At 43.3% G+C, this 16,772-nt stretch overlaps 1 protein-coding gene across 2 annotated transcripts in view; it reads left to right on the forward strand.

Moving 5' to 3' along the window:
* Positions 1 to 14,651, forward strand: part of LOC115175167 (protein-tyrosine kinase 2-beta) — a 58,206-nt gene extending 43,555 nt beyond the window's left edge. For both annotated transcript variants that reach the window (XM_029734399.1, XM_029734400.1), the window contains exons 22-29: positions 2,617 to 2,725; positions 2,872 to 3,054; positions 4,901 to 5,050; positions 6,127 to 6,162; positions 12,249 to 12,273; positions 12,984 to 13,198; positions 13,313 to 13,393; positions 13,727 to 14,651. In XM_029734399.1, the coding sequence (XP_029590259.1) occupies positions 2,617 to 2,725; positions 2,872 to 3,054; positions 4,901 to 5,050; positions 6,127 to 6,162; positions 12,249 to 12,273; positions 12,984 to 13,198; positions 13,313 to 13,393; positions 13,727 to 13,948 (1,021 nt within the window). In that variant the 3' untranslated portion in view covers positions 13,949 to 14,651. The remainder of the gene's footprint in view (positions 1 to 2,616; positions 2,726 to 2,871; positions 3,055 to 4,900; positions 5,051 to 6,126; positions 6,163 to 12,248; positions 12,274 to 12,983; positions 13,199 to 13,312; positions 13,394 to 13,726) is intronic.
* The last annotated feature ends 2,121 nt before the right edge of the window (positions 14,652 to 16,772 follow it).

Genomic DNA, 16,772 nt, shown 5'->3' on the forward strand with positions numbered 1-16,772 from the left:
CGTTAGCCACTCTAGCATGGTGGTGGAAAATAGTGTTTCATAAAGAAAGTATGCATATTTTCTCAGTTCTTTCCACCGTCTCGCAATTAAATCGAGTTAAGGAGGAAATCAACATCTTTGCAGCCTGAATGGAGAATGTTGTAGGTACGAACCGGTCCACGGGGGATACGAGTGTATAGCCAGCTGCATACAATGCATTCGGATAGGAAGATGAAACCATAAATACCTAAATGTATACCAACATCCAGCCGTCCTTTGGGTTAAAATAGATTCAAGAGCAAACTATTTTCCTTCACAATTTCATTAACGTGTAATCAACTTTCTCCGTGGTTCTTAGATTGATCAAGTTAAGTCTTCAATAACTTTAGATCGATCATATTACGTCGTCAACATTTTATTTTTTTACCATTATTTAACCAGGAAAAGCCCATTGAGACCCAGAGTCTCTTTTTCAAGGGAGACCTGGCCCAGAAGGCAGCAACAATCTATACATTACAGAGTTAAAACATACAACAATGCAATACAACATGATCCAGCCTAAAAAAAGCATTTACACTCCTCTGTAACAGAGTCTTCCATCAATATTTTAAATTCATTCAGTGGCACTAACATATCTAGACGAAGCATTGATTGTAGACTATTCCATGCGTCTGGTGCACAAGAAGAGAAGGCAGTCTTGCCTAATACTGTGAACGTCCTGGGGACTTTAAGTAGCAACCACCTAGCAGACCGGGTATGGTAACATAGCAACCACCTAGCAGACCGGGTATGGTAACATAGCAACCACCTAGCAGACCGGGTATGGTAACATAGCAACCACCTAGCAGACCGGGTATGGTAACATATAGCAACCACCTAGCAGACCGGGTATGGTAGCATAGCAAACACCTAGCAGACCGGGTATGGTAACATAGCAACCACCTAGCAGACCGGGTATGGTAACATAGCAACCACCTAGCAGACCGGGTATGGTAACATAGCAACCACCTAGCAGACCGGGTATGGTAACATAGCAACCACCTAGCAGACCGGGTATGGTAACATAGCAACCACCTAGCAGACCGGGTATGGTAACATAGCAACCACCTAGCAGACCGGGTATGGTAACATAGCAACCACCTAGCAGACCGGGTATGGTAACATAGCAACCACCTAGCAGATTATCCAATCCATTCAACAAAAAACATGTACCCATCAATAGAATCTTCTCTGTTTTTAAAATTATAGGGAGTCGGTAGAGATTGCATGGTATCTACCGGCCCAGGGTTTGGTCGCACATTACCAGAGATCAACAATAAAAGCATAACAATATATATCACAGTTGTCCAATGCATGAGGACTGGGCGAAGCCAGCACCATTATCAATAAAACGTCTTTCGGCACAGAAAAAGAGTCATTCAATAGTTTGAGATATTTGATTGATCAAATGACCTCTTTAATAAGTTTAAATCCATCAAATTACCTCTTTAATAACTTTAGATTGACCAAATTTGTCATCAAGATCAGGTGCTCTAGCCTGAGCATGTAGTTAATGTTGAGTTGTTGACATGGCTCAGCATGTTGTAGTTAATGTTGAGTTGTTAACAGGGCTCAGCATGTTGTAGTTAATGTTGAGTTAATAGGGCTCAGCATGTTGTAGTTAATGTTGAGTCGTTAACATGGCTCAGCATGTTGTAGTTAATGTTGAGTCGTTAACATGGCTCAGCATGTTGTAGTTAATGTTGAGTTGTTAACAGGGCTCAGCATGTTGTAGTTAATGTTGAGTTAATAGGGCTCAGCATGTTGTAGTTAATGTTGAGTCGTTAACATGGCTCAGCATGTTGTAGTTAATGTTGAGTCGTTAACATGGCTCAGCATGTTGTAGTTAATGTTGAGTCGTTAACATGGCTCAGCATGTTGTAGTTAATGTTGAGTTGTTAACAGGGCTCAGCATGTTGTAGTTACTGTTGAGTTAATAGGGCTCAGCATGTTGTAGTTAATGTTGAGTTAATAGGGCTCAGCATGTTGTAGGTAATGTTGAGTTGTTAACAGGGCTCAGCATGTTGTAGTTAATGTTGAGTTAATAGGGCTCAGCATGTTGTAGTTAATGTTGAGTCGTTAACATGGCTCAGCATGTTGTAGTTAATGTTGAGTCGTTAACATGGCTCAGCATGTTGTAGTTAATGTTGAGTTGTTGACAGGGCTCAGCATGTTGTAGTTAATGTTGAGTTAATAGGGCTCAGCATGTTGTAGTTAATGTTGAGTTGTTAACATGGCTCAGCATGAGGAGAGTTTGTGTTTCTAGTCCTTGAGATGTCCCTGGACACACGGACATTAAAAGGAATACTGCAACCCCCCTGTTAGGTGTTTGGACACCGTATGGTAAACAAACTATACCTTGACTGCTCCTCAAGGTAAAGTAAAGCAACAATCTACCTGCCAGTCAGACAACTCGTAGTGCTGTTGCTGCTTCTAATATTACAGCAGACGTGTCAGATCATTTCAATGTCAAGCCTGATGTAACGCTGGCATCTGACTGGAATGGGATCCAGGGTCTCATTGTTGCAAGCTATTTGTCCCTTGTCTTCCAAGTGCCTAGCATGCCACCTACTAAACTGTCTGTGTGTTCTGTAACAGTGACGTCCATCGGATGGAGAAGGAGCAGGAGGTAGAAAGAGAGAGAGACAGACAACGCTCCACCAAGTTCTTTGACACCAAGATCAACTTCAACGAACCTCCTCCTAAGGTAGTATCGTACAGTATCTTCTTGATGACCCCCCCCTCCCCCCCACACACACACCTTCTGCATCAATGCCTTTCTGTCATAGCGTTGTTAGCATTTGCATATAAGCTACTAACCGCTCGTCACCGGTCCTGCCCCTGTGTCTCCAGCCCTGCAGGATGAAACCTGGGGGTCGTTTTGGAAACGGTATCGGTCTGCACATTCAGCTGAATGAGGCCCTTTGTGCCAGCTCTCCAGACCTGGCCAGTCCCTGTGATTACACCACTCCTGTCGACTCCATGAGCAACAGCTTGGTGGTGCCCATGATATCTCCACGACGACGCAGCATGGGGGTGAGAATAGTTATCTAGCGCTATTCTACTTCCTTCTAGACTCTAGTTCTCTAATTCTAGTCTCCTTCCTTCTAGACTCTAGTTCTCTAGTTCTATTCTCCTTCGTTTTAGACTCTAGTTATCTAGTCTCCTTCCTTCTAGACTCTAGTTATCTAGTTATAGTCTCCTTCCTTTTAGACTCTAGTTTTCTAGTTCTAGTCTCCTTCCTTCTAGACTCTAGTTATCTAGTTAGTTATTATCACGGCACAAGGCGAGACCCAAATGCAGACACAGGAAGCAGATGGTGGAAGTCTTACAATATTTATTAATCCAAAGGGGTAGGCAAGAGAATGGTCGTGGACAGGCAAAAAGGTCAAAACCAGATCAGTCTAGAAGGTCAGTCCAGACTCTGTACCTTCTAGAACCAGTCTAGAAGGTACAGAGTGGCAGACAGGCTCGTGGTCAAGGCAGGCAGGCGGGTACAGAGTCCAGAAACAGGCAAGGGTCAAAACCGGGAGGACTAGAAAAAGGAGAATGCAAAAAGCAGCAACACTGGTTGACTTGGAAACATAAAAGACAAACTGGCACAGAGAGACAGGAAACAGAGGGATAAATACACTGGGGCAGAGAGACAGGAAACACAGGGATAAATACACTGGTACAGAGAGACAGGAAACACAGGGATATATACACTGGGGCAGAGAGACAGGAAACACAGGGATAAATACACTGGGGCAGAGAGACAGGAAACACAGGGATATATACACTGGGGCAGAGAGACAGGAAACACGGGGATAAATACACCGGGGATTATAAGCAACACCTGGAGGGGGTGGAGACAATCACAAGGACAGGTGAAACAGATCAGGGCGTGACAGTTATAGTCTCCTTCCTTCTAGACTCTAGTTCTCTAGTTATAGTCTCCTTCCTTCTAGACTCTAGTTCTCTAGTTATAGTCTCCTTCCTTCTAGACTAGTTATCTAGTTCTAGTCTCCTTCCTTCTAGACTCTAGTTATCTAGTTATAGTCTCCTTCCTTCTAGACTCTAGTTATCTAGTTATAGTCTCCTTCCTTCTAGACTAGTTATCTAGTTATAGTCTCCTTCCTTCTAGACTCTAGTTATCTAGTTATAGTCTCCTTCCTTCTAGACTCTAGTTATCTAGTTATAGTCTCCTTCCTTCTAGACTAGTTATCTAGTTCTAGTCTCCTTCCTTCTAGACTAGTTATCTAGTTATAGTTTCCTTCTTTTTAGACTAGTTATCTAGTTCCAGTTTCTTTCTTTTTAGACTAGTTATCTAGTTATAGTTTTCTTATTTTTATACTAGTTGTCTAGTTCTAGTTTCCTTTTAGACTAGTTATCTAGTTATAGTTTCCTTCTTTTTAGATGAGTTATCTAGTTCTAGTTTCTTTTTAGACTAGCTATCTAGTTCTAGTTTCTTTTTAGACTAGTTATCTAGTCCTAGTTTCCTTTTATACTAGTTGTCTAGTTCTAGTTTCCTTTTAGACTAGCTATCTAGTTCTAGTTTCCGTTTAGACTAGCTATCTAGTTCTAGTTTCTTTTTAGACTAGTTATCTAGTTCTAGTTTCCTTCTTTTTAGATGAGTTATCTAGTTCTATTTTCCTTTTAGACTAGTTATCTAGTCCTAGTTTCCTTTTAGACTAGTTATCTAGTTCTAGTCTACTTCCTGTTAGACTAGTTATCTAGTTGTTGTCTTGAGGACTGTCCCAGTCATATGTCCTTGCCCTTTAAAGCCTTGTGTTATTGCTATAAACCCAAGTATTACTTGCTCTGTACCGTGTGTGTGTGTGTGTGTCTGTGTGCTTGCATGCTTTTGTGTGTGTCTGTGTGCATGTCTCCCTTCCACCAGGAGGGAGAGTTGATGGTGGAGCCGTCCAGTAAGGAAGACGCCCAGCGGTTGTGGCAGATGGAGAGACAGCGTATGCAGGAGACGATGAGACATCAGAAACAACAGATGATGGAGGACAACAAGTGGCTGACCAAGGAGGAGAGACTCCTGGTGGGGAATATACCTCCGACCTTTAAACCCCTAGACCTAGTTCACCTTAACCAGCCCCATTTACAACCTAACGACCGGCCCCCTATCCACACTAGCAACCATCTCCTGGTCTGTCCTAACAACCATTTTGATGTCCATCCTAACGACCAACCCTTAGTACGCCCTGACAACCATCCCATCGTCCATCCTGCCAACCATCCCCTAGTCCTATCAACAGTCCCGGAGTCCTAACAACCATCCTGCAGCCCTAACAACAAATCCATTGTCCTAATAACTGTCCCATAGTCCTAATAACTGTCCCATAGTCCTAATAACTGTCCCATAGTCCTAATAACTGTCCCGTAGTCCTAATAACTGTCCCGTAGTCCTAACAACCGTCCCGTGGTCCTAACAACCGTCCCGTGGTCCTAACAACCGTCCCGTGGTCCTAACAACCGTCCCGTGGTCCTAACAACCGTCCCGTGGTCCTAACAACCATCCCGTGGTCCTAACAACCATCCTGTATTCCACCCTAACAACCATCCTATATTCCACCCTAACACCCGTCCGGTAGTCCTAACAACCATCCCGTAGTCCATCCTAACAACCATCCGGTAGTCCTAACAACCATCCCGTAGTCCATCCTAACAACCATGCTGTGGTCCATCCTAGCAACCATCCGGTAGTCTTAGCAACCATCCCGTAGTCTTAGCAACCATCCCGTAGTCTTAGCAACCATCCCGTAGTCCTAACAACCATCCCGTAGTCCATCCTAACAACCGTCCGGTAGTCCTAACAACCATCCCGTAGTCCTAACAACCACCCCCTAGTCCTAACAACCACCCCCTAGTCCATCCTGACAATGATCCGGTAGTCTTAACAACCATCCGGTAGTCCATCCTAACAACCATCCCGTAGTCCATCCTAACAACCATCCGGTAGTCCTAACAACCATCCCGTATTCCTAGTAACCAGCCCTATAACTCTCAGTGTTCTGTAAGTTGACGGTCCATGTGGGGCCCATGGGGTCCGTGGCCAAATGTGGGTCGGTGTTGATATTGTGTCAAATGAATCTGAACCTATATGTTTCTTTACAGGGCCCCATGGTACAGGAGGGCACCACCAACCCACCGGTACGTGTAACACATGTTCCGCTTTATTATAAGACGTTATAATAACGGCTAATAGATGCTTATAACAAGTTATAAAGCATTATATCTGCAAGATTTAAGTATAGTGTTACTGTATGTTATCATTTTCTATTGTTTTAGTTGCGGTTCGATCCATTTACATGAGGTCACAATTATTTTTTTACGAATTCATAATTTACTTTACTGCAATGTGAAATTACAGTATGTTTAAGCTGTAGTATAGCTGTATAGAGTGGTATGATTATCAACAAAAATCGAATCAAATGTTGTTTGTCACATGCTTCATAAACAACAAGTGTTGACTGTCAGTATAATGCTGACTTACGGGTCAACAATGCAAAGACAAAGATAAAGGTATAAAATTACTGTTCTAAAATTAAAATTACAGATTAGAAAGAAATAGTGACACGAGGAATTAAATAAAACCCAGTGAATAACAAATCACAAGAAGAAAAAAAACATGGCTATTTTTTTTTATTGAACTAGGAAAGTCAGTTAGGAACCAATTCTTATTTTCAATGACGGCCTAGGAACAGTGGGGTTAACTGCCTTTTCAGAGGCAGAACTACAGGTTTTTACCTTGTCAGCTCAGGGATTCGATCTAGCAACCTTTTGGTTACTAGTCCTACGCTTTAACCACTAGGCTACCTGCCGCGCTATAACAGGGAGTACCACGGAGTTCCAGTACTGAGTCAATGTGCAGGGGTACGAGGTAATTGAGGTAGATACACTGCCTTCGAAAAATATTCAGACCTCTTGACTTTTTCTACATTTTGTTACGTTACAGCCTTATTCTAAAATGTATTAAATTGAAAAAAATCTCATCAATCTACACAAAATACCCCATAATGGCAAAGCAAAAACCGAAATTTTGGCAAATGTATTACAAATAAAAAACAGAAATATTACATTTACATAAGTATTCAGACCCTTTGCTCAGTACTTTGTTGAAGTACCTTTGGCAGCGATTACAGCCTTGAGTCTTCTTGGGTATGACGCTACAAGCTTGGCACACCTGTATTTGGGGAGTTTCTCCCATTCTTCTCTGCAGATCCTCTCAAGCTCTGTCAGGTTGAATGGGGAGCGTTGCTGCACAGCTATTTGCAGGTCTCTCCAGAGATGTTGGATCGGGTTCAAGTCCAGGCTCTGGCTGGGCCACTCAACGACATTCAGAGACTTATCCTGAAGCCACTCCTGCATTGTCTTGGCTGTGTGCTTAGGGTCGTTGTCCTGTTGGGAGGTGAACCTTCGCCCCCAACCTTCGCCCCTTCGACCTCATGGCTTGATTTCTGCTCTGACATGCACTGTCAACTGTGGGACCTTATATAGACAGGTGTGTGCCTTTCCAAATCACTTCCAATCAATTGAATTTACCACAGGTGGACTCTAATCAAGTTGTAGAAACATCTCATGGATGATCAATGGAAACAGGATGCACCTGAGCTCAATTTCGAGTCTCATAACAAAGGGTCTGAATACTTATGTAAATAAGGTATTTCTGAAACTCGTTTTCGCTTTTTCATTATGGGGTATTTTGTATAAATTGATGAGGAAAACATTTATTTTAATCAATTTTAGAATAAGCCTGTAAAGTAACAAAATCTGGAAAAAGTCTGAATACTTTCTGAATGCACTGTAATCAACTGTTGGTATTTTTTCTATAAACAATGACTTGACTTAACTTTATTAGGGTAATAGCAAAATAAATAAACTTTTGTGAATTATTGATGTGGTGTGGCTATTTTTAGACTTAGCTACTACAGCTCAATGAAGGCGGTGCTCCAACTTATTCCAACAGTTGAACTTGAGGTGAGGAAGAATTTAGGTCTACCAGAGTTACTCCTTCAACCTAACAATATAATGCTTATCTCTATAAAACATATTCTGATCGAAGATTAACAAACTAGCCTCCTTCTAATTTGGTCTCGGTATAGCAGTAGTACCCAGTATGACAAGGAAAAATAAATGTATGTCGGTGTCGAGAACATGGCGCCTGCATATTTTGGGGCGGCATGTAGCCTAGTGGTTAGAGCATTGGGCTAGTAACCGAAAGGTTGCTGGATTGAATCCCCGAGCTGACAAGGTAAAAATCTGTAGTTCTACCCCTGAACAAGGCAGTTAACCCACTGTTCCCCGGTAGGCTGTCATTGTAAATAAGAATTTGTTCTTGCCTAGTTAAATAAATGTTCGATGTCTTTGTCACGATTTCTCTAGGGCTAGGCCTAAGCTTCCCTTACTTTATATTTATTTAATATTAATAGCATACAGTGGATGCCTAGGTCTACGGGCCTATATTCATGCAATGCCTTGATGCATTTGTTCTTAAATCTCAGACAGCTGAACCGTGAGGTGAATCATTTGGCCAATATCGCTTGTTTATTGATGGAGCTGCAGCACCCAGTCAGAGGTTTATTTATCTTCCCTTTGACTCTCGAAGCCGAACTGGTCTCTCAGATCAGAACTGGTCTCTCAGAACTGGTCTCTCAGAACTGGTCTCTCAGAACTGGTCTCTCAGATCTGAACGGGTCTCTCAGATCTGAACGGGTCTCTCAGAACAGAACGGGTCTCTCAGAACAGAACGGGTCTCTCAGAACAGAACGGGTCTCTCAGATCAGAACGGGTCTCTCAGAACGGGTCTCTAAGATCAGAACGGGTCTCTCAGAACGGGTCTCTAAGATCAGAACGGGTCTCTAAGATCAGAACGGGTCTCTCAGATCTGAACGGGTCTCTCAGAACGGGTCTCTCAGAACAGAATGGGTCTCTCAGATCAGAACGGGTCTCTCAGATCAGAACGGGTCTCTCAGATCAGAATGGGTATCTCAGAACGGGTTTCTCAGATCAGAACGGGTTTCTCAGATCAGAACGGGTCTCTCAGAACGGTCCTCTCAGATCAGAACTGGTCTCTCAGAACTGGTCTCTCAGAACTGGTCTCTCAGAACGGGTCTCTCAGATCTGAACGGGTCTCTCAGATCTGAACGGGTCTCTCAGATCTGAACGGGTCTCTCAGAACAGAACGGGTCTCTCAGATCAGAACGGGTCTCTCAGAACGGCTCTCTAAGATCAGAACGGGTCTCTCAGATCAGAACGGGTCTCTCAGAACGGGTCTCTAAGATCAGAACAGGTCTCTAAGATCAGAACGGGTCTCTCAGATCTGAACGGGTCTCTCAGAACAGAACGGGTCTCTCAGAACAGAATGGGTCTCTCAGATCAGAACGGGTCTCTCAGATCAGAACGGGTCTCTCAGATCAGAATGGGTCTCAGAACGGGTTTCTCAGATCAGAACGGGTCTCTCAGAACGGTCCTCTCAGATCAGAACTGGTCTCTCAGAACTGGTCTCTCAGAACGGGTCTCTCAGAACGGGTCTCTCAGAACAGAACGGGTCTCTCAGATCAGAACGGGTCTCTCAGAACGGGTCTCTAAGATCAGAACAGGTCTCTAAGATCAGAACGGGTCTCTCAGATCTGAACGGGTCTCTCAGAACGGGTCTCTCAGAACAGAATGGGTCTCTCAGATCAGAACGGGTCTCTCAGATCAGAACGGGTCTCTCAGAACGGGTTTCTCAGATCAGAACGGGTCTCTCAGAACGGTCCTCTCAGATCAGAACTGGTCTCTCAGAACTGGTCTCTCAGAACGGGTCTCTCAGAACGGGTCTCTCAGATCTGAACGGGTCTCTCAGATCTGAACGGGTCTCTCAGAACAGAACGGGTCTCTCAGATCAGAACGGGTCTCTCAGAGCGGGTCTCTAAGATCAGAACGGGTCTCTCAGATCAGAACGGGTCTCTCAGAACGGGTCTCTAAGATCAGAACAGGTCTCTAAGATCAGAACGGGTCTCTCAGATCTGAACGGGTCTCTCAGAACGGGTCTCTCAGAACAGAATGGGTCTCTCAGATCAGAACGGGTCTCTCAGATCAGAACGGGTCTCTCAGATTAGAATGGGTCTCTCAGAACAGGTTTCTCAGATCAGAACGGGTCTCTCAGAACGGTCCTCTCAGATCAGAACTGGTCTCTCAGAACGGGTCTCTCAGAACGGGTCTCTCAGAACAGAACGGGTCTCTCAGAACAGAACGGGTCTCTCAGAACGGGTCTCTCAGAACAGAACGGGTCTCTCAGAACAGAACGGGTCTCTCAGATCAGAACGGGTCTCTCAGAACAGGTCTCTAAGATCAGAACAGGTCTCTCAGATCAGAACGGGTCTCTCAGAACGGGTCTCTAAGATCAGAACGGGTCTCTCAGATCAGAACGGGTCTCTCAGAACGGGTCTCTAAGATCAGAACAGGTCTCTAAGATCAGAACGGGTCTCTCAGATCTGAACGGGTCTCTCAGAACGGGTCTCTCAGAACGGGTCTCTCAGAACAGAATGGGTCTCTCAGATCAGAACGGGTCTCTCAGATCAGAACGGGTCTCTCAGAACGGGTTTCTCAGATCAGAACGGGTCTCTCAGAACGGTCCTCTCAGATCAGAACGGGTCTCTCAGATCTGAACCAGCATGGGTCTGTTTGGGTCTGTTTTTCCACAGGCCTTTTCTTAATGGGTCTGACCTCGAAATGAGCATTGAAGACATTTAACTCATCTGGTAGGCCTGTGTTGCTGGGCAGCTCGCGGCTGGATTTCCCTTTGTAATCCATGATAGTTTCCAAGCCCTGACACATCTACTGAGCATCAGAGGCAACGTAATAAGATTTGATCTTAGTCCTGTATTGACTCTTTGCCTGTTTGATGGCGCATCGGAGGTCGTATCAGAATTTCTTATAATCGTCCAGCTCCTTGAAAGTGGCAACTCTAGCCTTTAGCTCAGTGTGGATGTTGCCTGTAAACCATGGCTTCTGGTTGGGGTATGTACGTACGGTCACTGTGGGGACAACGTCGTCGATGCACTTATTTATGAAGCCGGTGACTGATGTGGTAAACTCCTCAATGCCATCGGATGAATCCCGGAACATATTCCAGTCTTTGCTAGCAAAACAGTCCTGTAGCTTAGTACCGCTTCATCATACCACTTGTGTATTCAGCATGTCACTGATACTTCCTGTTTTGATTTTTTTGCTTGTAAGCAGGAAGTAGGAGGATAGGGCCATGATCTGATTTGTCAAAGGGATGGCAAGGGAGGGCCTTGTATGTGTTTCTGTGTGTGGAGTAAATGTGATCTAGAGTTTTGTCACCTCTAGTTTCACAGTTGACATGTTGTTTTCCCTGCATTAAAACCCCTGGCCATTAGAAACACCGCCTCTGGATGTGAATTTTCCTGTTTGCTTCTGGCCCTATACACCTCGTTGAGTGCTGCATTATTGCCAGCATCGGTTCGTGGTGGTAAATAGACAGCTACAAAATTATAGATGAAAACTCTCTTGGTAAATACTCTGGTCTACAGTTTATCATAAGGTATTCTAATACAGGTGAGCAAAAACTTGAGACTTCCTTTTAACATTAGAGATCACACACCAGCTGTGTTAACAAAGAACACACCGCTCTTTCCCCTCATCTTACCCGAGTCTGCCGTCCAGTCTTGACTATGCATAGAAAAACCAACGAGATGTAGATTTTCCATGTCCTCTTTCAGCCACGACTCATAGAAATACATAGAGTATTACAGTTTTTCAGATTGATAGGATAGTCTCGATAGGCGCTCATCCAGTTTTTTCTCCAGTGACTGAACGTTCGCCAATAGAACAGAGGTCAATGGCGGTGTATTTGCTCGCCGACGTAGTCTCGTCAGAATGCTGCCTTGTCTGACTCTCTTTTGCAACAGCTTCCTCTTTCAAGCCCCGGGGATTAGGGCCTGGTCCTGAGTAAGCAGAACATCCAGAGCTCCTGACTGGTCGATGTAGACATTTTCATCTAAATTGAGTTTACTGATTGATGTTCCGATGTCCAGAAGCTATTTTTGCTCATAGGAAATGATGGCAGAGACATTATGCCAAAAAAAAGTTATGATCAGCATAAAAAACACACGAAATAGCAGAATTGGCCAGGAGTCCGTCAGACGGCTACTATCCACTGCGATGCCATCTTTCTTTATCAGGTTAATATAGTCATTGTCATATAATATTATTTTTCTCTCTGTCTGCAGTTACCAGAACCAGAGACTGGACACGGTGAGTGGTAAACCTTAAGAATATCCTAGAAATAGAATATCTGGTGGTATCAAATGTAAGTCTAAAAGACACACAGCTTTAAGCTTCTCTCCTTCTCTCATCCCCTCTCCCCTTTTATTCCTGTTCTCTCATCCCCCCTCCCCTTTTATTCCTGTTCTCTCATCCCCTCTCCCCTTTTATTCCTGTTCTCTCATCCCCTCTCCCCTTTTATTCCTGTTCTCTCATCCCCCCTCCCCTTTTATTCCTGTTCTCTCATCCCCCTCCCCTTTATTCCTGTTCTCTCATCCCCTCTCCCCTTTTATTCCTGTTCTCTCATCCCCCCTCCCCTTTTATTCCTGTTCTCTCATCCCCTCTCCCCTTTTATTCCTGTTCTCTCATCCCCCCTCCCCTTTTATTCCTGTTCTCTCATCCTCTCTCCCCTTTTATTCCTGTTCTCTCATCCCCTCTCCCCTTTTATTCCTGTTCTCTCATCCCCTCTCCCCTTTTATTCCTGTTCTCTCATCCCCTCTCCCCTTTTATTCCTGTTCTCTCATCCCCTCTCCCCTTTTATTCCTGTTCTCTCATCCCCTCTCCCCTTTTATTCCTGTTCTCTCATCCCCTCTCCCCTTTTATTCTTGCTCGCTCATAAGCTCACATTTTATTAATGTTCTCTCATCCCCCCTCCCCATTCATTCTTGTTCTCTCATCCTACTCTCCACTCTGAAAACCAGCCCCGCCAGACAAGCCCCTGCATCTCACCGGCCCTAAAGCCCAGGACGCCCCTACGGCCCAGGTCGCCCCTACAGCCCAGGCCCGACCCACTGCAGAGCTAGACCGTTCAGATGATAAGGTGTACCAGGCGGTCATGGAGCTGGTCCAGGTGGTGGTGCAGCTGAAGAACGATGTGAACACACTACAGCCTGAGGAGTACATTACCGTCATCAAGGTAAGACACGGAGCTGCTGACTTCCAACACTGTATAATAGTAATAATGCAGTAGCTATAAGGATACAGCTGCATTATAAGGTTAAAGGTCAACTCTCTCTCTCTCTCACTCCAGTCTGTAGGGCTGACCTTAAGGAGTCTGATACGGAGTGTGGATGATATTCTACCCACCCTCCATAAGTCCATTAGGACAGAGGTAAGAGTGATTATATATCACATTATTAAGCAGAAAACAGACCAGCGTGCAGACTGTTGTATAACATCTATCTCTTCTCTCCTCTCCTCCCCTCCTCTCACATCTGTCCCCCTGGTCAATTTGAACAACGACATGGCAGGGTTGATTAACTGTTCCCTGTCTCCTCTTCCCAACTCCCTCTCTCCCTCTCTCCCTTCTCTCCCCTCTCCTCCCCCTGGTCAGATCGAGGGAACCCAGAGCTGTTGAACAACGACAGTCAGAGTTGACTAACTATTCCCTGTCTCCTCTTCCCCACTCCCTCTCTCCCTTCTCCCCTCTCCTCCCCCTGGTCAGATCGAGGGCACCCAGAAGCTGTTGAACAACGACATGTCAGAGTTAATCAGTAAGATGCGTCTGGCCCAGCAGAACGCCATCACCTCTCTGAAGGAAGAGTGTAAGAAACAGATGCTGACTGCAGCACACAACCTGGCCATGGATGGGAAGAACCTTCTGGATGCTGTGGACCAGGCCAGGGTCAGGGCCAACCTGGCCAAGCCCAAACCGGAGACCCCATAGTGGGGTAAATACCCACAGGACACCCACTTTTTTGTTGTTGTTGTTTTAACTGGAGGACGGGTCAGAGCCAAGTATGTTGCGACTGAATGGATGGACTTGGGAGTGACTTGGCAGTACAGTGGTCAAGGTTTCCTTTTAAGTTGAATTAAGTGTGTCAGAATTAAAACGATCAGAAAAAAATGACTTTCCCTTTTTGTAAATGGTGTTGTGATTTCTGTATCATCTCGTGTCTTGAATTGTATCGGTTATTTTAAATAGTCTCTCTATCTGTTTAGGTATCCAGGTTAATTTACTTCTAGGTTATTTTCACATGTTTTGGGTAATACTGGCCAGATCAATAGATTTATTCATTTGCATATGTGTTGTTTCATGGTATGTGTAATATTTGTTTCTAGACTAAGAGTTTGACCAAATAGATATACTACCCATTACCTTTCTGTTTTTACATCAGGTTTGTAGTATATTAAATTCAACTTACAGTATTGTATTTTTTAATTTTTTTTATAAGTAAAAGTATGTTTTCTGTGCTATGATAGAGAATTTAGGAAAGTTACGAAAATGCCCTTTTTGAAAATATTTGACTCTACTGCTGCACCCTTCAACGTTTCCCCATATCTTGTATTCAGCTGTATCGTCATGGGTATGAATAGAGACAATGGGAACGATTTTGAATAAACATGTCAGACACTGTGACAAAACAAGACCTTGGGACTATACATTTTTAGTCAAAAAGGAATTAGTTACATATAATTAATAATGGTTATCCTCTCTTGGGTAAGGGGCAGTATTTTCACCTCCGGATGAAAAGCGTGCCCAAAGTAAACTGCCTGTTACTCAGGCCCAGAAGCTAGGATATGCATATAATTGGTAGATCTGGATACAAAATACTCTAAAGATTCCAAAACTGTTATAATAATGTCTGTACGTATAACAGAACGGATATGGCAGGCGAAAACCTGAGAAAAACGCATCCAGGAAGTGGAATTATTTTCATGTGGCTGTTTTTCAACTCAGTGCCTATAGAGAATCCAATGGGTTAGGAATCAGATTGCAGTTCCTATGGCTTCCACTAGATGTCAACAGTCTTTAGACATGGTTTCAGGCTTTTATTTTGAAAAATGACGAGTAAACAGTCATTTTGGTCAGAGGACAGAGGAGCTTTGCAGACCTGATTTGGCACGCTCACGTTTGTTATTTTTCCTTTCTATTGAAAACAGTATTGTCCAGTTGAAATATTATTGATTATAAAGACAATAAACAACCTGAGTATTAATTATAAACATCGTTTGACATGTTTCGACGAACTTTACCGGTACTTTTAGTACGTATTCGTCTGCCTGCTGTGACCGCCTTGGAGCCATTGGATTACTGAACAAAACGCGCCAACAAAACAGTGTTTTTGGGACATAAAGAGGGACTTTATCGAACAAAACGAACATTTACTGTGTAACTGGGAGTCTTGTGAGTGCAACCAGATGAAGATCAAAGGTATGTGATTCATTTTAACGCTATTTTCTGACTTTTGCGACTCTCTGACTTTTGTGACTTTGACTTTTGTGACCTGGCTGGAAAATGTTTGTATGCTTTTGTGTGCTGGGCTCTGTCCTCAGATAATCGCATGGTTTGCTTTATGAATTTTTATTATGAGTATTTCTGTTTTTGAATTTGGCGCTCTGCAATGTCACCGGATGTAGCGTCCCACACCCCCTAGAAAGGATTTATTCCTATATCTGTGAAATTATACTTTTAAAAAAAGTTAATGTTAAGTGGGAAAAAAAATGAAAAACTTGAAAATTATTTCTGCATAAATCCATTTGAACTTAGCGCAATCTGCAATCCAATCACAAGCATGAACAAATACAGATGGACCAATCAGAACAAGTCTTTACCATCTCCCTCCTAAGTATGGTCTAGGCTAGTCTAGCCAGCAATAATGGAACGCAAGAAAATAAAAACAACGGCAACACTGTCAGAAATCTTAAAGTAAGTAAACGTTGATGTGACAGAGTTGTTAAGTGACGACAATAATTACTCTGATGATCGTAAAACATTTCTTCATGTATTTGACGATGGCGTTCTGACTCTATTTTATCTAAATAGTGCATTCATCTATCATTTATGTATTCAAATAGCTTCAGTCAAATAGCTTCTTTAAAACTGAACATGTCTAATTAAGATGCGTATTTGATTGAACCTCATGGCTTAACACACATTGACATTTCAGAGCCATAAACTACTGTCTGTCTGTCTGTCTGTCTGTCTGTCTGTCTGTCTGTCTGTCTGTCTGTCTGTCTGTCTGTCCCCCCTAATAAAACTGATTTACACATGTATTTTGATACTCTGTACTTGGGCTACCTTTAAGGTGACGACCTTACTGGTTTATGAAAGAAGAATTCACATCAAAACAGTTCTGAGATCAAGGATGTGAAAACTTTAATGCTCGATTGAACATTATAGTCCCAACGTTACAAAAATTATAATTTTGTGTCGTAATTGTGGTTATTAACAAACATTTTTTTTGTGTTTTTTTTGTTCACGATGTTCCCATTCTCTTACATTAGGCCAATGTATAGACTTCAATCAGTACTCTTGGTGCAAACATTAAATCACTAAAAACATGCGTTTCTGTCTATACAGTATTTATTTCCACAGCAGCATGTGTTTGATATTGTTATGGCAGCAACAGCATCAGAGATCTGGAACAGCTCAGTCAATAGAAATATGTTCTGCTCTGCTTTGCAATGCAAACTGATTCAGTGTTCATATTATCAAATGTTTTATTTTTCCGGTAGTAGAGCATGCAACTTATTTGTCCTTTGAGGTA

The sequence above is a fragment of the Salmo trutta genome, chromosome 35 (genome assembly GCF_901001165.1).
Source record: "Salmo trutta chromosome 35, fSalTru1.1, whole genome shotgun sequence".
In the NCBI taxonomy this organism is placed as follows: Eukaryota; Metazoa; Chordata; class Actinopteri; order Salmoniformes; family Salmonidae; genus Salmo; species Salmo trutta.